Source organism: Corythoichthys intestinalis, chromosome 6 (assembly GCF_030265065.1).
Source record: "Corythoichthys intestinalis isolate RoL2023-P3 chromosome 6, ASM3026506v1, whole genome shotgun sequence".
Taxonomy (NCBI): Eukaryota; Metazoa; Chordata; class Actinopteri; order Syngnathiformes; family Syngnathidae; genus Corythoichthys; species Corythoichthys intestinalis.
The window spans coordinates 57,597,631-57,619,838 of NC_080400.1; the positions used below are offsets into that span (position 1 = coordinate 57,597,631).

The 22,208-nt window shown below is 37.7% G+C and overlaps 1 protein-coding gene across 4 annotated transcripts in view; it reads right to left on the reverse strand.

The window, feature by feature from the left end:
- The window catches only part of nf1a (neurofibromin 1a), a 172,839-nt gene extending 152,790 nt beyond the window's left edge, over window positions 1-20,049 (reverse strand). For all 4 annotated transcript variants that reach the window (XM_057839706.1, XM_057839707.1, XM_057839705.1 and 1 more), the window contains exons 1-7: window positions 19,784-20,049; window positions 12,862-13,005; window positions 9,886-9,969; window positions 2,716-2,906; window positions 1,716-1,822; window positions 1,550-1,617; window positions 274-349 (exon numbers count right to left, since the gene is read on the reverse strand). In XM_057839706.1, coding sequence (XP_057695689.1) covers window positions 274-349; window positions 1,550-1,617; window positions 1,716-1,822; window positions 2,716-2,906; window positions 9,886-9,969; window positions 12,862-13,005; window positions 19,784-19,843 — 730 coding nt within the window. In that variant the 5' untranslated portion in view covers window positions 19,844-20,049. The remainder of the gene's footprint in view (window positions 1-273; window positions 350-1,549; window positions 1,618-1,715; window positions 1,823-2,715; window positions 2,907-9,885; window positions 9,970-12,861; window positions 13,006-19,783) is intronic.
- Window positions 20,050-22,208: the final 2,159 nt, after the last annotated feature.

The window sequence follows — 22,208 nt, forward strand, 5'->3', positions numbered from 1 at the left end:
AGGTCTGTGAAATTGTCCAACCAGCGTCATTCCCGGAATATCTCTACATACGTGAAAGCAATGACGCGAGTAAATCTTGCGCCACCATACACGGGAATTTACCTGGATGTGTTTGTGAAAGGGGCTTTCGTGTATGAATGTGTCCATGAATAGGTGAACGTAAGCCAGTATAAAGCACTTTGAAAGTGGTAAAACGTAGATAAAAGCACTAAATAAGTACCAATTTATAGAGGGTGCTGTACAAGATTGAAAAAATATCAGTTGTCTTTGTACCTGCCATATCTGCCTGAGGTCGTTGGTAGAGCATGGTGAATTCATCTGGATAGTTTTCTACCCAGTTCCAAAATGCCTGTCAGGAAACAACACAGTAAAAGGAGAACCTGCATTGTAATGAACTAGCATCCAGTTAACATTTTTTGAGACATGGAAATAAGATTTGTTGTTATTGGACAGTTCAAAATCAAACAATGGGGAAAGTAAGTACAGTACTGAACATGTCAACTCTTTCCTCCTTTCAGTCAATTACAACGCTGGAATTCAAATGAAATTTCTATCAAACATTGTGAATCCAATAATCTATGCCTTAAAAGAAATCAAAAGCCTGATGCAAATTTATAGAAAAAATATTAGATATTTGTTTATGCCAATTTTGTGCAAAAATCTTTTTTTTTCATTTGTGCTGCTATTGTTTTTGAGATATTAACAATTCTTTTATAGGTCAATCTGAGGTCAACCAACACCCCATTTTGATTAAAAGTAGCTAAAAATTGTGTCAATTGTTTTTGCTACATTTGTGCTGGTTTGTGCTGCAAAGTTTTCGTTTGTGCTGCTATCGTTTTTGAGATAGTGATATTAATTTAGAGTGTTGACGTCACCCAGCACCCCATTCATTGCAAAATGGACCCCAAATGGTGCCAATCTCAACAACAGAGGAGTGTCCCAAAAACTAGCGCAAACTATCATAAACGAATGGCATGTGGGGCTGCGAGTCACGTCATCACTCGAAATTAATATTTCAAGCCCCAATTTTAAATGTAGGTATAATGAGCAGTTTGAGCACATATACTTGAGTGTTTGTAATTAGATATATATATGTGTGTACCACGACAAGCATCAATTATTGCTTTGTTGCACTAGTATGAAAAAATAAATTTTTATGTGTGATGTCATTTTTGCAGTGTTTGTACACACAAAATCTTGATTTGAAGAAAATCATGAATCGAAATATCGGCCCCAAAATCTCAATTTTTTTTTTTTTTTTTTAACTATAGTTAGTACTACAGCACATTCTAAGATAGTATGTAGGAATATGGGTTACATCCCCACCACAGGCACAGACCACTGTCAAAAACCATACTGTGGCTCTGCTATTTTGACACCTGTATGTAGCATGGCCCTATCGTAATATGGCCACGTGCATTAAGCATGATTCAAATATTAAAATGGAAATATTACAGAGTCACACAGGAAAAATTGACAAGAGCATTTCAAGTCAATAAACAAAAGAAGCAACGCCACAAAAAGTATTAATAAAAAGAAGGTGGGTTACCTTTTCTAAACTGTTGATGACTGCTAGTTGTGCAGGCTTTTTAAGAGCTCTAAACTTTAGAACAGTTTCTGAAAAGACACAAAAACAGAAAATTAATAAAAACAAAAAACAGACACCATCAAGAGACCAAGAGGGAATCTTTACTCCAACTCCTCAAGAGTACAACCTTGTAGCAGCCTCTTCAGCTTGGAGCAGTCCACGTTAATGTACTGCATCAGCTCTATGTCATGAACATCCACATTGTCCTCCACGCAAACCGTTAGCTCCTGTAGCCTGAGGAAACACGCACACACACAAACCAAATGCAGGTGTAGAAAATGAGGACCACAACGTCGTCAACACATTCTAGAAGATTGTTAAAAAAATAAAATTAAAAAAAAGATGTAGTGGTATGAGCACAATGAGTTCCACAACCAGGGTTGTAACGTGAATGTGCTCTTATACTTGATGTATTTCTCTCCATAGGAAATACTTCCGGTTAATGCATGCAATACTTTCCATGATGCCCCTATGTTACCACCTAATAATAATAATTCAAGGAATCATTTTTAAGGCAAAATAATACGAAAAAAAACAAATGAAAGCATGAGAAAAAATGTTATTTATATACAAGCATTTACCATGAGGGCTGGAGTCTTCAAGCACTTCAAACAAAAGTGCGAGCAGGTCGCGCTTAAACGCTTTGTAAAGATCGCTAACACGCACACTCTTTTAATGTTTTCTGATTAATTTTTGCTTTGTTTCAATTCCGAGCACTTTTCTTTTTCACACCACTGTCTTTGGTCACCATTTTCTTGGGGGACATGGTTAATGCTCACTTGTAAGCACACATTATTCTAATGCGCTTCGATACAAAATTAGACAACGAGGCTGAGCTGCATCCGTTGATGAGAGATAGCTTGAATGCCCCCTAGCGGGAGAGAAGCTTTTTGAGGTGCACTGCTCGTACAGTGAAAATTTGCTTGCATAATGAGACACATTTTCTCTCTTGACGATGCTTGTGTCGTGAAAACTAGTAGTTGGAACCTAGCCCAGATAGGCTATACAAGGAGAACCCACACTTTTTTGACTCAAGAGCTACTTTTCAAATGACCATTCTAGTCTGGGACAGCAAATTTTACTGAGGAACGAGAGAAAATCTCACAAAAACTAGCAGAGCTAAATACCTGGTGGAAATTCGGCTGAAAACAGCGTTGAAGTTGTTGCAGCTGAGAGAGAAGAGAACAGCTGAGGCTGAAGCTCGAAGTTCAGCAGCATGCTGATGGCCCTCCCGGTACGTGTGGATAAAATGGCAGATTTCTGGCAAAAGCTGTTTGACTAGCATAGTCTCATCCAGGCGCAGGCAGTCTTTGGATTGCTGTTATTGGAGGACAGATGCGTGTGAAGTTCAAAATATTTTTTATAACACACACACCAAAAAAAAAAACAAATACTACAAGAAACAAATTTCCAATTCAAAGTACTATATGCTAAAAATGTATTGTTTGATTACAAATTAAGTTTTAGTCATGTTGTCTTTATGCATTAAAATTATATAGATTGCTGAACATTCAAATGTAAACAATGATGTAAAGTAAATACAACTAAAAAAAAACGTAAATACTTTTGTTTGTTTGTTTATTTCATTTTCAGGCATGACAGATCCAAACATACAGCTTTTAGTTGCGTTTATATTCAGTAAAACCCGAAAAGGGCTGACGGGAGAGGCCAAAGCTTATTAAATCCCGCCCCCAGTATACCATAGAACGCAAATTATCGAATAACAATTTTGATATTTCAGATTGTGTGATGATTACAATTTTTTTTTCCCTCCCCTTGATTGTCTGATGTAGGGATGTCCCGATCCAGGTTTTTGCACTTCCGATCCGATACCGATATTGTTTTGCACTTCCGATCCGATACCGATACTGGCCAATACCGGCCTATCCGAGCAGGTATTAAAGCTTAAAGTCATTTAGCCTCCTTACTTAGTTGTCAGACTCATGTTGAAAAGGGCTTTAGTACTCTTGATAACAACTAGCCAGCTGAATTAGGTGAGTTTGAATAACACACACTGGTTGGTAACAAGAAACTGACCTGTTCATTCAGTGACAAACACAAAACATTCTAAATAACAAACAGAAATGGCATAGTCAGTCAGTAAAACGTGCAAATAATATTGTAAACTGTCAGTGGAAAATCCCACAAACTTCCCAAGCTATTAGATGCTTTTAATGTTTCATTCATTAGTTACAAAAATTGTATAAAAAGCCTCTCAGATTTAAATAAACGACTATTTCAGTATCAAGTTAACATTTTAAAACAGTAAATAAAATACTCAAGTCCCCATTCTGTATCAGCAGCTTTAAACTACATTCAATTAATTTAATTTTGCGAATCAACTGTTTAAGTTGTTAAAATTGCTCCGGTCATTCCATAATTTCCCTTCTGTCTACTTTTGACATGTGAAAGTTTTAAAACTGTTTTGAAGATAGATTCAAGTCAAGATTTTGCCGATTTAGGAGTATTTTAGATAAAAAGTTAAATAGGTTCGCTTGGAAGGTTCACTACAACAGCCTACAAGGGAAGTCTCCTGCTTTAAGAAGGCGGCTGTTTATTAACGCACGTAGTTTTCAATGCATGTGTTGATAACGGCGTCTAGTCTGTCATTTTGCATCCAGTTCTATATACATATGATATCTATTAGACAAGCATGATGTTTATGCTGCATTCCAGAGAAGTGGGAAGTCGGATTTATCCCACTCAGATGGTACCAGTTCCGACCTCAAAGCGTTCCAAGCAAATGTAAACAACAATGATGGCTGATCGCGACGAAGTGTTTTTTTATTTTGGCCATCCAAAGACATTTTGACCTCCAGCGCACCTGCCTTCCTATAAGCGATCAAATAGAAGAGGAAAAATGACGGCTGCGTTATAGCCCACACTGTAAACTGCCTCTTTTTAGTTACATCCTTTGCTGATCGTCAATATAAAATCATAGCACAACAAAGATGATGTCGGACTTTTCCGGCCTCCGACTAGGAAAATATCATTGGAACGCCACTCGAACTGGGAGGTCCAAGTCGCGAAGTCGGAGAAAAAATAACTACCCCGACTTCCAAGTTGTTTCAATCTGATGTCACTGGACAAAATGGCGCTCAAGAAAACATATTGAATGATAACACAATAATGAAGTAAATCAAGTTTATTTGAGACACCATGTATTTTTTTCTCATACAGTGAATTATCTTTGTTGTGCTATGTTTCTGCAAAGAGGAATGGCTGAAGCTCTTTCCTTCTTTCTGTCTTTTCCCATCTTGTGAAACATAATAGGAGAAGATTAGGTGCTGTTTTGTTGGCAAAAGGGGGTTGTACAAAGTATTAACACCAGGGGTGTTAATAATCGTGACACACATTATTTGATGTCAAATAATTATTTCTTTATGTGGGATTTTTTCCCCGGTGAATAAATGAACTTGTATTGAAGGTTGGATTTTTCTCTTTTTTTTCCATTAAGGTCCCATATTATTTCGAAAAAAATATATTAGAAACTAAAAAACACAATTATTATAAATCCAATAATTATGGAGGGCACTGTATGTTTACAGTTTTGACTTGTCACCCAGACTTTTCCCCTTGTCAACAGTTATCATTTCCAAAAGTTAGATTGGTTCAGCAGCATACCGTAACTGTGCAATATAAGTTGTTTGTATTTTCTCTTAAAAACAGCCAACAACCCTGAGCTCGTCACTCCAGAATCCAAGTCATTCCAAAGTTGAACACCAGTGTAGGGAATCGAAAACAATTTTAGTGTTTTTCTGGCATAGTTAAGGTTAAATACATGTTCTCCTCTCAAATTGTATTTCGATTCCCTAGCCTAGAAGGGACTTTGTAGGTTATATTTCTATTTATATATTTCTAGGCAAGGCAAGGCAAATTTATTTATATAGCACAATTCAACACAAGGCAATTCAAAGTGCTTTACATCACATGAAGACCATAAAAATCACATTTAAATCAACACAACGTAAAAACCAAGACAAAAGATAAATAAATAAAAATAAAACAAAAATAAAAATAAAGCAAAAACTACTACTAATAATAATCATTGAAATCAGCAATGGAGATAAGCACAAGAGGAATAGAAGGCAGGTAGGTTGAAATATATAGACAGTTATGGATATGCAGTGCCAAACAAAAGCGTTTTTAGCCCTGATTTAAAGGAGCTAACAGTTTGAGCATACTTCAGACGTTCGGGTAACTTGTTCCAGAGGTGAGGAGCATAATAACTAAATGCTGCCTCACCCTGCTTGGTTCTTGTTCTTGGAACATGCAGAAGACCCGTTCCAGACGACCTTAGGGGTCTAGATGTCTCATAGGAATCTAACAAGTCAAGCATGTATTTTGGTCCAAGGCCATTAAGTGTTTTGTAGACGAGCAGTAGTATTTTATAGTCGATCCTTTGACTCACTGGAAGCCAGTGTAGCGATTTCAAAACCGGTGTAATGTGGTCCAGCTTCCTTGTATTTGTGAGGACTCTGGCTGCAGCATTCTGTACTAGCTGCAGCTTCCTGACTGATTTTTTATCAAGACCTGTAAATATACCGTTGCAGTAGTCCAATCTGCTGAAAATGAATGCATGCATAAGTTTTTCCATGTCTTGTTGAGTCAGAAGTCCCTTAATTCTGGTTATATTTTTTAGGTGGTAATAAGCGGATTTAGTGACGGACTTTAGATGGCTATCAAATTTTAGGTCTGAGTCAATAATTACGCCACGGTTTCTGACTTGATTTGTAGCTGTAAGTGACATTGTGCTAAGTTGGCTGCTTATCTTTGACCTTTCCTTTTTTGGCCCAAAAATGATCACCTCTGTCTTCTCCACATTTAACTGAAGAAAATTCTGGCACATCCATTCATTGATTTGATGAATGCATTTACTCAGGGAGACTAAGGGACTATAATCATGTGGGGACACAGAAATGTACAGTTGTGTGTCATCTGCATAGGCGTGATAGGAGATGTCATACTGTTCCATTATCTGAGCTAACGGAAGCATATAGATGTTAAATAAGAGTGGTCCAAGAATTGACCCTTGAGGGACTCCACACGTGAATTTGGTTCGTTCTGACTGATAGTTTCCAATTGACACAAAGAAATCCCTATCATGTAAATAGGATGTGAACCACTGAAGAATAGTGTCAGTAAGCCCTACCCACTGTTCCAATCTGCTGAGTAGTATGTTGTGATCAACCGTGTCAAATGCGGCGCTGAGATCCAATAGTAGCAGAACAGATGATTTGCCTGCATCGGTATTCCGACGAATATCATTTAGGACTTTGATAAGCACGGTCTCGGTGCTGTGTTGTGGCCGAAATCCAGACTGAAATGAGTTAAAAAGATTGTTTTGCATCATAAAAGTCTGGATCTGTTCAAACACAACCCTTTCGATAATTTTCCCCAGGAATGTCAGATTTGATATTGGCCTGTAATTACTAATGGTTCAGGCATCCAGATTAGTTTTTTTTAGGAGAGGTTTTATTACTGCAGTTTTTAAAGTCTGAGGAAACTCTCCTGTTTGGAGGGAAGTATTTATAATCTGAAGTATGTCTGGGGCTATGCAATGAAAAACAGTTTTGAAAAAGTTTGAAGGAAGGATGTCAAGGCAGCATGTTGTGGGCTTTAATTTCGACACAATTTCTGTTAAAGTGGCATAGTCCAAGAGGCTAAACTGTCTAAGATTGACGTGGGGGACATTTTGGGAGGCGTTTAGTGTAACTTTTGTTAATCCGGAGTTGCACACAGTCTGTCTAATCTTTAGTACTTTGTGTGTAAAGAATGCTGCGAAATTATTACAGGACGCCTCAGATGCCAATTCCTGAGGTATTGATGCTTGTGGGTTTGTCAGTTTGTCAACAACAGAAAATAGTGTGCGAGTATTGTTGGTGTTTCTACTAATGATCTCTGAAAAATATGATTGTCTAGCATTTTTCAGTTCCTGGTTGTATTTGCGAAGACTCTCTTTGTAGATATCATAAAAAACTAGGAGTTTGTTTTTTCGCCATCTGCGTTCTGCTCGTCTACAAACTTGCTTTTGTTTTATAGCTAGTATGGCATTTCTCCAGGGTGACCCTCTTCTTTCTTGACAAAGTTTTTGTCTTGATCGGGGCAATAGTGTCCATTACAGTCATCACACTGGAACTGAAACTATTTACAAGTTCTTCCACTGGAGCTATTGTAGGGGTTAATGATGAGGCATAGGCCTGTGTGAATAACGCACATGTGTTATCACTTATGTAACGCTTCCTAACCACCTCTGTTTCCCTTTTCAGAGGATGGACAGGGGTGGTCATTTTAAACATAATGCAGTAGTGATCAGACAGAGCAACATCATTCACTGTGACCTCAGAGATGTTAAGACCTTTGGATATTATTAAGTCCAGTATGTACCCTCTGTTATGTGTTGGAACTGTGACATGCTGAGATAAACCAAATTAGAGCTGAAACGAATACTCGAGCAACTCGAGTAACTCGAGTTTAAAAACTGATCCGAGTAATTTTATTCACCTCGAGTAATCGTTTATTTTGACAGCTCTAAGCATCACGTTTTGCTCGGAATACTTTTAATGCGGGACAACGCGCTGATGTCACGTGCGTAGAGGAAGAAGCAAAAAAAAAAAACTTACTGCAGCCGACAACCGCTACAAACGACGCCGACGTTGCTAAATACTAGCCCGCTCATGCTACGTTAGTTGCAGGTGGCGTCCAGTGAGTCTCATAGAGATCACATGTATGTTGAACTAGATGCGCAATGACAGACTAGGCCGCGTCTGGGCAGCGTTAGCAAACAGCCGGCATCTTAAAGCAGTAGAGCGCTAAGCGCTAATAAAGAGCGCTAAACGCTAATATGCTGTATAAGATTAACGTTACTGTCACTACTAGCTCACCTTACGTTAGCACTGCGGAGGGCTAGGTTTCAATTAATTAAGACCGCTTTCGATGCGTGGCTAACGTGTCTTACATACAGGCTATAACATAACATAGCGTTGTGGAGTGATGAGCGTGTCAAATAAAAACTCAATAATGCTAACTATCAATTTTAGCTCAGTAATCATTGCTGGATAAAACACCAAGTAGCACTAGTCCCTGATGTGCTCCAATACAGCCTGTATCATACATTTATTTTGAACAGTGCAAAAACTCAAAATCCTATCAGGACTTACAGTTTAGACTAACTTAAAACTTAACTAGAACTTAAAAATGGCTTGACACAAATAGAAATTTAATTGAAAAACGTAGGAAAAAATCCTAACTTTTAAGTGATGTGTGTTATCAAGCGTAAAGGCATTTTTAGGTGTGTTTATATATATATATATACTTTTTAAAAATAAGATCTAAAGGTTTTTTGAGTGAAAGCAGTGAATTAGTCATTTTTTAAAATTCTAGTTACATCTGAGATGCAATTGTTGGCTGTTTTCAACAATATACATCAAAAATAAAGACATTGATTGACTGAAAATGATAAAATGTCTTGTTTTCTCATGTATATCTATAATTGCTCTTCACCTAAAAATATATTTGTTTTATCCGATTACTCGATTAATCGATAGAATTTTCAGTCGATTACTCGATTACTAAAATATTCGATAGCTGCAGCCCTAAACCAAATGTAACCAAAATATTTAAAAGCTCTCTAGCACATCCTTCTTCAGGATTATCAACATGAATGTTAAAGTCACCCACTAAAACAACACAATCAAATCAAATTTCTAGACGCTTTGTACATCATTTGTAGAGTTTTGAAATTTATTAAATCATAAAGCTTTAATAATTTGGATTTAATAAATAACTCGTGTGTAAGTCAGTGTAGGGAGCATTATGAATAATCCATATTGTTTTTTTCTGGAGGATCATCAGAGGATCCAGCTTATCTGTATTTTATTTATTTTATTTTTTTTAATTGAAAACACATCCGCGATGACTGAGGGCGCGAAGTAGCGAGGGATCACTGGATATACGTTTTATACACCACAACACTCCCGGAAAAAGCGGAAGAGGGAGTACTGTAAACAGTACATGATCTGTTCGAAAAATAACGGTATATGTTTGGAACTTTTGCTCAAATAAAAATCATAAATAGAAATGATAAAAATTTAATAAAATAGATATATATACTTTTTTTCGGTCTCGGATCGGGACTCTGCAGATTTTCAAAATCAGGTGACTGACTCGGATGCAAAAGTATGCAACCGGGACATCCCTAATGTGTACATACATGTGCGTGGACAGACAGATGGACATTGTCCATACCTCAACTGTCAAAAAGATGACTACAAGGTTTGATGAGAGAAGGAACTCACCCCAGCCAGGCACTTTTCCAATGTATCTAGGATGATTAGCTGTGAGAGGTAGAGGTTTTTCTCAGATGCTTCTCCAAATATTCGCTAAGGTATGGAGACAAAACACAATCAATAATCAGTAATGAGCAGCGGTGGATGAAGTACTCTCTTTGTTTTAGTAAAAGTACAGATAAAGGTGCAAAAAAATTACAAAGTGAAAAAAAATTGACTCAAGTACAAAAGTACTTGCTTAAAAATGGCAAAAATCTAATATACATGTACATACTTTTCTTTATTTAATATAGGCAAGGCAAATTTATTTTTATAGCAAAATTAAACACAAGGAAATTCAATTGCTTTACATCACATGAAGACCCACGAGCAGACATTAAATAATTTGTCAAAATCACAAGTTAAAACAAACACAGTTGAAACAGGAAATAAAATCATACATATAAAAAAAAATCACATTAAATCATCAATCGAATTAAAAATTGCAATAATAATAATAGAAATTGGAAATTGAAATAAAGCAGAAAATGAGTAAAAAGCAAATAGCTTGAAATTTGAAATCTATAGACAGTTATGAATATACTGGTATAGTTGCACAGGGCTTTTCAATTACGCCAGAGGCATGAAAACGAAACTATCAATTTACAATGAGAAAAAAAGAAAACAAACAAAAGTAATGTGTTAACACAATGATTACAAGGGGAGCGATAGGTCAAAAAAAACTCGTTTTCGATTGGATCAGCAGAAAAATACGATAAGCGTAATGCATTGCAGAATGATTTTTAGTGATGTAAAACTTAAAAAAAAAAGTGTTTATACTCGCAATAACATTTATTTTGACCCACACATCCATTAGTGCCGAAATTGCACTTTTAAAAGAGCAATAAACTCAAATATAAAATATAATACCTGTTTTATGCTTGCAATAATATTAATTTTGACCTTCACATCCATTAGCGCCAAGAGTGCACTTTCAAAAGCGCATTAAATGCAAATACAGTAGTGCCTCTACATACAAAGTTAATTCGTTCCAGGACCTTGTTTGTAAATCAAAATGGTCGTATGTCGAGCAGGATTTTCCCATAAGAATACATTACAATTCCATTAATTCGTTCCACAGCCCAAAAACATACACTAAATCTTTAATAAATACTGCTGTTACTATTACAAATGGCAATTACACATAGCAAAACACATTAATGATTAATAAAAATCCAAATAATATAATAATACTGATAGTAATCCCTGTAATGATGTAACGAAGCTGGTTTTAATGGGGTGGACTTTTTTTTCTGTACCTGAATGCATCGCGTGACTGACGTGACAAGAGAGAGGAGCGGTGCGGTTGAGTTTACTTTCGCTTGCGATGTTTTCCTGAGTACACAGTCAATTGCGGCGGAGAGCAGGCGTTTTGTGTTGGATAGGTTCTGAAATAAATGATTAAACTAGGGCTGTCAAACGATCAAAATTTTTAATCGAGTTAATCACAGCTTAAAAATTAATTAATCGTAATTAATCGCAATTCAAACCACCTATAAAATATGCCATATTTTTCTGTAAATTATCGTTGGAATGGAAAGATAATACACAAGACAGATATATACATTCAACATACTGTACATAAGTACTGTATTTGTTTATTATAACAATAAATTGACAAGATGGCATTAAAATTAACATTCTGTTAAAGCGATCCATGGATAGAAAGACTTGTAGTTCTTAAAAGATAAATGTTAGTACAAGTTATAGACATTTTATATTAAAACCCCTCTTAATGTTTTCGTTTTAATAAAATTTGTAAAATATTCAATCAAAAAATAAACTAGTAGCTCGCCATTGTTGATGTCAATAATTACATAATTCTCATGGGGCTGAAACCCATAAAATCAGTCACACCCAAGCGCCAGCAGAGGGCAACAAAACACAAAAAAACACAAGTAACAAGTGGACATCACACTGTACTGTCATTTTAATCTGTTTGAGCGGGGCATGTGCGTTAATTGCGTCAAATATTTTAACGTGATTAATTTAAAAAATTAATTACCGCCCGTTAACGCAATAATTTTGACAGCCCTAATAAAAACCTGACAAAGCTGGCGATTTCTTTGACGATGTAACCACAATAATAATTGTCAACTTAACTTATAAAGACTGGCAAACGCTGGTTGGAGGAGGACCGTGGAGATGTATTGTTAAGCTAGTTCACAGATGCGCACCCCACGCTATTTCTCTATAATTTGCATCTTCATTTAGGAGGTAAGCGTCACCTTTTTCCTTGTTTCACCACCTGCACAAAGCTTTTTAAAACCTGTGTTGATTTTTGTCACAAGAAAGTCAGCCATGCGTCTGTATGGGCTGCTGTCATGTCGTTGTATTTTGAGAACGTCGTCGGATGTAGAAACAAATGGCGAGTCAAATTTTACGTCGGATGTCGAAAAGATCGTGTGTCGAAGCGATCGTATGTCGAGGTACCACTGTACAATACAAAATACCTGAGTGTTTCTTCAAACTCGACAGAATTGCACTTTCATTTCTCAAGAATAATAAATGGAGGACGTACACAAATCTCTACTCGGATTAGCCAATAAGCAGAACAATACTCCTCAATTAGTTGGAAAAAGGTCAAATAAACTGTACCCACCTGTTGCCATTCATACTACAGAAGCTAGGTGCTAGTGTTTTCGGGCTAAACTGTTAGCGCCACTTGCACCTATTATTAGCGACGCAAGCTACTGTTGTATGAATTGCTACTTGTTGATACCCCATTTTATTTTTCCTATCATAAAAACTACTACTCCTACTATAAGTTAGCCATTACACTGAAGAGCTTTTATTTGTTATTTTACTATATGGAGCTTGAATCAGCAGCACGAAAAATATGAATGAGCAAAAAAAATAAATAAATAACAGTCCCTCCATGAATGTATAAAAAATACATACAGTATATGCACACATAAGCTCTTTAAACTGAGGACAACAACTTACCATGTTATTGACATTTTTGAGGATAGTCGTGAGGCCACTTATGACGAGAGAAAATTTGTACTTTGAGATGTTGATCAGGCATTCTTTGTTGTGCTCTGTGCTGATTTTCGTGTGAGTGTTCTGGTGTCCAACTTTGATCGGAAGCTGAGGGGGTGAAAAATGGACAATAGAGGATTAGTATACAATCATAAGGTTTGATAGTCACATTTTCTAATATGTGTTTACATAACATTGTGTGACCAGCTTTTATATTTTCCTGTCAGGAATGTTGGTCCCGTTCAAATATTGTTTTAAATTACAGCTAGCTTCTAGGCTGGCACAATAATTGTTTGAACATCGCCATCGCGATGTGCGCATGTGCAATAGCCCAATCGCAGGAAGTGTGCGATTTATTTTTTATTATTTTAAAAGGCATCTGTGCGTTTAAGACAGAGGTGGGCAAACCGGTCCTCGAGGGCCGCAGTGGGTCCTGGTCTTTGTTCCAACTGACCCAGCACAGATAGTTTAACCAATGCGGTTTCAGCAGAAATGCGAAGCACCTGACTGCAATCGACTGATTGCACTTGTAAAACAGCAGATTGGTGAAAAGGTGTCCTCTTAATGGGTTGCAACCAAAACCCGTACCCACTGCGGCCCTTTGTGGAATAGTTTGCCCACCCCTGGTTTAAGGTATGATAAAATTGTCAAAGTGTGTCTTAGTGTGTAATAGACTGTGTGGAGCACCTGCTTTTAATTTTTATTTTGAAATATGTTTATTATTTTTGCTGCTGTTGCAGTGTGAAATAATACAGTGTAAAGTAAATCATCAATGTTGAGACATGGCCTCCTGGATCCCTTTTATTGACAGCAATAGGGCTGGAGCTATCGATTATTTAGGTAATCAATTAATCTATCAATTAGTTAAAATAATCGAGTAATCGGATGACGAACATTTAATGCGTTGCAGAATAAATTTTAGATGTAAAACAAAGAAAATGTTTATGCCTGCAAAAACATTTATTTTGGCTTGCTAAGATTAAACTTTCAAAACAGCATTAAATGCAAATGAAAAATAAAATTCCTTCAAACTTCAAACTATTCAGAATTGCACTTTTATTTCACAAGAACAATGAATGCATTTACACTAAATTAAAATAGCCTCAAATTGTATAAAAAATATAAATAAACGAGGTACAACAAAAGAACAATTAGCTAACGTGCATAGCAAAAGTCCACTAGCTTAAATGCTATACAATTCTCATGTTTTTTACAAAGCTCTTAAATTGTTCAAACACATATTCCCACAAAAAACTGCTAAATATACTTCTAAACTAAATAACGAATGCATGAACAAACATATTAGCTCAAACAAACACATAACTTATCCTTATGTTGGTTTTAACAGGGAGCAGCCATGTTAGACGAGTTATGACATATTCACTGCTGTCACTAGAGGGCAGTGTATCTACCAAAATCAATAAAACTAATTGCAACTTTCCAAACAAACCATTACAACGTCACTCTAATTAAACCAATCCTCAAAGCAGCAAAATTTGATTCGAAGCTTTTTTATAATCAAATTACTCAAGTTAATCGATTAATCATTGCAGCACTAGACAGCAATCTTTTTCATTTATAAAATGAACCCCCTTAGCTTGGATTAAACAGTATTATATGAATACAATGTGGTCATGGTAAATAAACCAGAGCTATTCAAGTCATTTGGTGAAGATTATTTTAGTTTCAATATATCGTGTATTGTATAAGGCAAACCCCCAAAAAGTCACAATGTCAATTTTTTCCAATATTGTTCAGCCCTACAAGCTATTCTAACCCAAAATATCAACATTTTATTTTGTATTACTTCATACAATGTCAATGATCGTGGAATGTAGCATTTACAAAATAAGGTTGAGAGATGTATTGTTTACGTCGAGCATTTAGCTGTATCGCACAAAACTAGCCCAGAGTAATAAACAGCTGCGAATACCAGCAATATTGTATTTTTGCCGTTCGTATCCTGAAATTGCTTCCGTAACAAGAGGCAATATTTTCCCGTTAAGGTGTGTCTTAACCTGGAAGTTCTGATAATGCTCAATTTCTCCCAGAGAATGATGCAATTACAAATGCTTTGGTAGTAATATCTTCATTTATTTTGCTTGCGATGAAAAAACACAAAACGAAATGAAAAATAAAAAAATGAAATCATTATCATTTTACACAAACCTCCAAAAATAGGTCGGACATAAGTATTGGCACCCTTTGAAAAATCATGTGATGCTTCTATAATTTGTGTAACTAACAGCACCTGTTACTTACCTTTGGCACATAACAGATGGTGGCGAAAACTAAATCACACTTGCAGCCAGTTAAAATGGATTAACGTTGACTCAACCTCTGTCCTGTGTCCTTGTGTGTACCAAGGAGGAGGATCAAGGCTACAAGTCCATCTCCAAAGACCTGAATGTTCCTGTGTCTACTGTGTGCAGTGTCATCAATAAGTGTATAGCCCAAGGCTCGGTGGCTAACCTCCCTAGGTGTGGACGGAAAGTAAGATTGTGCGGATGGTGGATAAAGAACCTCGACTAACATCCAAACGAGTTCAAGCGGTCCTCAGGTACAACAGTGTCAACCCATACTATCCGTCGGCATCTGAATGAAAAGTGACTCTGTGGTAGGATACCCAGGAGACCCTACCTCTGACCCAGAGACATATAAAAGCCAGGCTGGAGTTTGCCAAAACTTACCTGAGAAAGCCAAAAACGTTTTGAAAGAATGTTCTCTGGTCAGATGAGACAAAAGTAGAGCTTTTTGGAAAAACGCATCAACACAGTCTACAGGGACAAAAATTAGGCCTTCAAAAAAAAGAACACAGTCCAAACAGCCAAATGTGGCGGAGGTTGCCTGATGTTTTGGGGTTTCTTTTCTGCCTCTGGCACTGGACTGCTTGACCATGTGCATGGCATTATGAAGTCTGCAGACTACCAACAAATTTTGTAGCATAATGTAGGGCCCAGTGTGAGAAAGCTGGGTTTCCCTCAGAGGTCATGGGTCTTCCAGCAGGACAATGACCCAAAACACACTTCAAAAAGCACTAGAAAATGGTTTGAGAGAAAGCACTGGAGACTTCTAAAGTGGCCAGCAATGAGTCCAGACCTGAATCCCATAGAACACCTGTGGAGAGATCTGAAATTGGTAGTGTGGGGAACGCACCCTGCAAATCTCTGAGACCTGGAGCAGTTGGCCAAAGAAGAATGATCTAAAATTCCAGCAGAGCATTGTAAGAATCTCATTGATGGATACCAGAAGTGGTTGTTCGCAGTTATTTGGTCTTAAGGTTGTGCTACCAAATATTACGCTCAGGATGCCAATACTTTTGTCCGGCCCATTTTTGGAGTTTTGTGTAAAATGATAAGGATTTTTTTTCTTTCTCTTTTGTGTTTTTTCATTGCAAGCAAAATAAATGAAGATATGACTACCAAAGCATTTGTAATTGCAATCATTTTCTGGGAGAAATTGAGCACTATCTGACAGAATTGCAGGGGTACCAATACTTTTAGCAAGCAGAGTAGAGACGTTTGTAAGTAGAGGTACCACTGTAAATTTTTCTCAAAATGTTACTCAAGTAAATGTAATTGAGTAAATGTGAGTTGTTTACTACCCACTTCTGATACTAGAAACACTTTCACAAAATAGAGAAAAGAATAACAAAAACTTAAACGAACGGATTTACTGAATAATTAGGGTAGCAATGACCAAGAAGTAGTGGTAACTCCAAAGCCACTTTATCCTCACAACAGTAATCCGTCTAAAACCAACGCCAATCCGTAATAAGTAGCAGCTAACGCGGGAGGTAGACTGCTAAAGTCTCAACAAAGTAGATTGGAGTTTTTAACGAAATGCTACTACATAAATTGTCAGATATGGGTACCATGGGGAACGAAGTATTCTGTTCGCCACAATCACTTACACAGAAAACGGCATTCTTACTTTGGAAAAATCCTGTTTTATTTCCTGGACGAATGATATCAAGGGCGTAGGTTTGCATAGGGACAGTAGGGACAAAACACTACCAACTTTTCAGGATGCTCAAATAGTCCCCACCAACTTTTAAGCAACCTTATTTGCATTACATAATGAGTACAGTTATATAGGTCATTTACATTGTCTTCTGTTATATTGTGGGATACAAAAGACCCTACCAGTATTAAGTGAATTATTTTCATTATGTTCAGACTTACTTATGTGATACTTGTGTATCACAAAAGTGAGTATACCCCTTCGCATTTCTGCAGATATTTAAGTATATCTTTTCATGAGACAACACTGACAAAATGACACTTTGACACAATGAAAAGTAGTCTGTGTGCAGCTTAAATAATAGAGTTAATTTATTTTCCCCTCAAAATAACTAAAATAGCCATTAATCTAATCTGGCAACAAAAGTGAGTACACCCCTTTGAAAAAACGTACATCCCTAAAAGTCCAAATTGAGTACTGCTTGTCAATTTCCCTCCAAAATGTCATGTGACTCGTTCCCTGAGTGCTGTCAGCATTGCTGCAGGGATTGAACAGGTCGGGGGGGGGGGGGGGGGGGTCAGCCTGTTAGTGCTCAGACCATATGCCGCACTCTACATCAAATTGGTGTGCATGGCTAGAACCCCAGGAGTCTTCTGAAGACTGCACACAAGAAAGCCCGCCCGTCTCATCAGACCATAGGACATGGTTTCAGTAATCCATGTGCTCTATTGACATGTCTTCAGCAAACTGTTTGCTGGTTTTCTTGTGTACAGTCTTCCTCCTGGGGTGACGTTTGTCTCCCCCCCAAGGTAGACCAATGCCCACCCACACCTGGCATCCTGTTAACACCACTGCTAGTATGCTTCAGATGTAGATCGGTCCTTGAATATCTCAGATTTGTTTTTCCATTATTTTTTCCCCAAATCATTTTTATATTATGTGCGCCTTTTTTGGCTTAAGCTTTGGCAGCCACTCACACTAACAGTCATGGTTGCCCAACTTCCCATCATGCATTTGGGCAGCGGAAGAGACGATCTTTTTCTTAACACGCTTAATTGAAGATAATGCAGAACATATTGTATACCATTTGCAGAAACTACTGAAAATCATAGTTGCCTAACTTCCCATCATGCTTTAGGGCAGAGCAGGAGACATTCTTTTTCTCAACAAGCCTAATTGAGCACAACGCAGAACATACTGTATACCATATGCAGCCACCACTGACAGTCATGGTTGCCCAACTTCCCATCATGCATTTGGGCAGAACAGTTAAGTCTCTACAGTATCATTTAGTGAAAGCACTACAAAAATAATATTCCTATCTCTCAAAAAAATAATGTTCACAAAAAGAAAAGCGCTCAATGCAAACAGAACTGGCATTCCCAATCAAAATAGTTATGCAAAATACACATAAAACTTACTCAGACTTTGCCTTGGCTAGATCTCCAATTCAAAACTCGCCATTGACACCTTTTGGTGTATTTCACCTTACGTAGTTAAAGACACTGTGGAAAAACGGCAGGGAGCCCGATGTGATGTCACCGCTCGGCGACGTCAACAATGGCAAGCTACTAGTTTATTTTTTGATTGAAAAACGAAAACATTAAGAGTGGTTTTAATATAAAATTACTATAACTTGTACTCAAATTTATCTTTTAAGAACTACAAGTCTTTCTATCCTTGGATCCCTTTGACAGAAAGAATGTTAATAATGTTGATGTCATCTTGTGGATTTATTGTAATGATAAACATTCATTCATTCATTCATTTTCCATGCCGCTTATTCCTCACGAGGGTCGCGGAGGTGCTGGAGCCTATCCCAGCTAACTTCGGGCAGTAGGCAGGGGACACCCTGAATTGGTTGCCAGCCAACAAATACAGTAATTATGTACAGTATGTTGAAAGTTTATGTCCGTCTTGTGTATTATCTTTCCATTCCAACAATAATTTACAGAAAAATATGGCATATTTTAGAGATGGTTTGAACAGCGATTAATTACAATGAATTAATTATTATGCTGTGATTAACTCAATTAAAAATTTCAATCGTTTGACAGCCTAATTACAATACTTTAGTTTGAGTCAAGGGGTGCTCCAGTGTTGCCCAGAAGTGGACCCATTCTTGGATAGATCCTCGTTTTTTTTGTTTTTAAATAAAGGGACTAACACTTTTGAAAATAAAGGTTTAAATCAAACGTTGTATCACCTGAACCAATACACATGAAAGTTAGTAGGAGTCCGATTTGTTTTGCATTGATCATTTATCCTGTCAATGAATTAGGTCCATATTCATAGGAAATGTAGCCCTGACCCCCTTTTTGGTCTTATTAATGCCCCGTCCCCAGCAAAAAAGTGTTCATGCAGGTTATGCTGCGATATCGTCCCTACCAATGTTGAGACCAAACCTACGCCCTTGAATGTAACAAATTAAGTTGGGGATCTGCATTACTAAGTTTGTTGCATTTTGTCTTCTACAATGTGCTAAAGTCCCAGTCATGTCACAGATTATTTGTTTACAACCCAAATCTAGGCCTGCTAACATTCCCTGACAAAGCTACGTCTATGACTTGGTTCGGCTTCAGGTCTTAACGCGTCTTTGGATAAATTCTGATGTGCAGCGTTGATTTTAGTTTGTTTTTGTTAATTTTTTGTTTTTTACGCATGACCCCCAAAGACAGCGAAAAGCTACAGCAAAGGGCATACTATATGTGACAATATAAAGTGGGAATGCTACGAATGCCTCAATGTTTGGCAGTGGCTACAACTTAAGCAGTACAGTGTCAGTACACATCTCACCCGTCAAACCCTTTTTGACGTAAAATAGCCGATTCATTTCTTCAGAAATGGACTCATTCTGCTGTTGTGCAGCCTAATGAGATTGTATAGCTCATTCTGGCCACTAAATTATAGAAGTCCATCTTACCTGCTCATCAAATCTAGTAATCACGGCCTGGACCCATTCCACTGGTTTGTGAGCCGCCATGGCCGGGCGGAGGGACGCCGCAGTCCTTATGTTGCTAAAACCAAGGTACGGGGCTGGGTTTATCAAACTAAAAAATGCATGAAAATCTGCCCTGAATCGATAATGGCGGATAAAAGGGGCAAGTATTTTCCTATTTCTGTAGAATTCACCATGCCACCGCCATTAAAAACACCACCGGAAGTCTTCTTCAGAGGAACTGATAGGAGGTGATGGAGAACGGGATCAAGCTAACGTTAATGAAAATCAACACATCCGTGCATCCTCTTCAAAATAATAGGCTCGCCAAACTGTTTATTCCAGTCTATATCTTTTAAACAATATTATTTGGGTCTGGGCACCAAGTGGTGCAAGAGCCCTATTAAATGCAAGGGATTATTATGAGGGGCTCTGGCACTAGATTATTATTTTTTTCTCGGCAAATGAAAACGGCCAATTTGGATTTGGAGGCCTGAACATGCTTAAAAACTCACCAAAATCTGCCAAACGTGCAGCTTCGCGTAAATTTCGATAATTTTGCAACAAAAAATGTAACAAAATGGCTCAGTGGCGCCCCCTTGAATTTTCAAAAAGGCCTCTCCATTTAGGTTTTTTCAACGTAGAGAGATGAAATTTGGGGAGTCGATAACTTGTGCAAAACTGCTCCAAAACAGTTTTGAACAGACATACCTTGGCAGATATACAATATATCGGCGCCAAACGTCCCGTGCTTGTTCAGAGTCATACCCTGAAGGGTCCTGTAGGGGTCATTTGCATCAACCCTACAGTGCCAACTAGTGGCAACAGAAAGGATTTTTCAAAAAGGCCTTCCGTATTAGGTTTTTACAGCGTAGAGCGATGAAATTTGGGGAGTCGATACCATGTGCAAAACTGCTCCAAAAAGTCTCTTGCACCCATATTCCAAACCCAACTGCAAATCGGATTTTTGATTGAATGTGAAATTTGTATCGATTTACAGGGTGTACATTTGAGACCTTGGTGCCTAGGGAGTTAGTTGGATCCTCCTCAAAATAGGTGAGAATGTTCATAAGGCACTTGAGATCTTAAGTTCAAAAAATGGTGAGCTTTCATTCACGGGCCTGACCTGGGGTGGGTGCCAAAGTCGGCCATTTTTTTGGCAGAAGACCAAATTCAGAAAATGATGAATAACTCCCAATTACAATGTTCAATCTTTTTCATATCTGGCATGTATGTTAGGTATCCCAGCCTGAACACGACTATACTGAAATATTACCCGTTAGGCCTGGCACCCCCTAGTGGAAACAAGAAACGCCATTTTGTACGAGACAGGCTCCTCCTCCAAAGGAAAAAAAATCAGTTGAACTCAAACCTGCATCAGATCAGAGGAGCCTTAAGACATGTGTTCAGGTGCCGGATGAAAAATATTGAGGTTTCGTTGAAGCAGAAGGGTCCAAACAGGAATGTGAAAAGACTGTTGCCATTTTTCTCACCACAAATTTTGAACAGTCATAACTTGGTAGATATACAATTTATCTGCGCCAAACATCCCGTGTTTGTTGAGAGTCATACCCTGAAGCAGGGGTCCCCAAACTTTTTCCTGTGAGGGCCACATAACTTTTCCCTTCTCTGATGAGGGGCCGGGTCAGTTTGTAACAGAAACAGTGTGACAATTGCAGGAGTGCCTAAATGTAAAAATGTATTGTTTTTCCAGAAAGTCACAATTAAATAACCCTTTCTGGATTCTTCACGCAACAAAATAAAATAAAAATAATAATATAATATCATATAATATCATATAATAATGAATAATAATAACACTGTTAATTAAATAGATAATAACCAAATAACCCTGTTTGGGTTCTTCACAGAAAAAAAGCCAGGAAATAGATAACACTATTGGGGGGGTTCATGGGCCGGACCAAATGTGGAGGCAGGCCGGATCCGGCCCGCGGGCCGTAGTTTGGGGACCGCTGCCCTGAAGGGTCCTGTAGGGGTCATTTGCATCAACCCTACGGTGCCAACTAGTGGTAACAGAAAGGATTTTTCAAAAAGGCCTTTCCTATTAGGTTTTTACAGCGTAAAGCGATGAAATATGGGGAATCGATACCTAGTGGAAAACTGCTCCAAAAAGTCTCTTGCATCCATATTCCAAACCCAACAGAAAATTGGGTATTTTGGATTGAATTTTTTATCGATTTACAGGGTGCACATTTGAAACCTTGGCGCCTCGGGAGTTAGTTGGATCTTCCTCAAAATTGCTGAGACTGTTCATGAGACCTATGAGATCTTAAGTTCAAAAAATGGTGAGCTTTCATTCACGGGCCTGACCTGGGCTGGGTGCCAAAGTCGGCCATTTTTTGGGCAGAAGATCAAATTCAGAAAATGATGAATAACTCCCAATTACAAT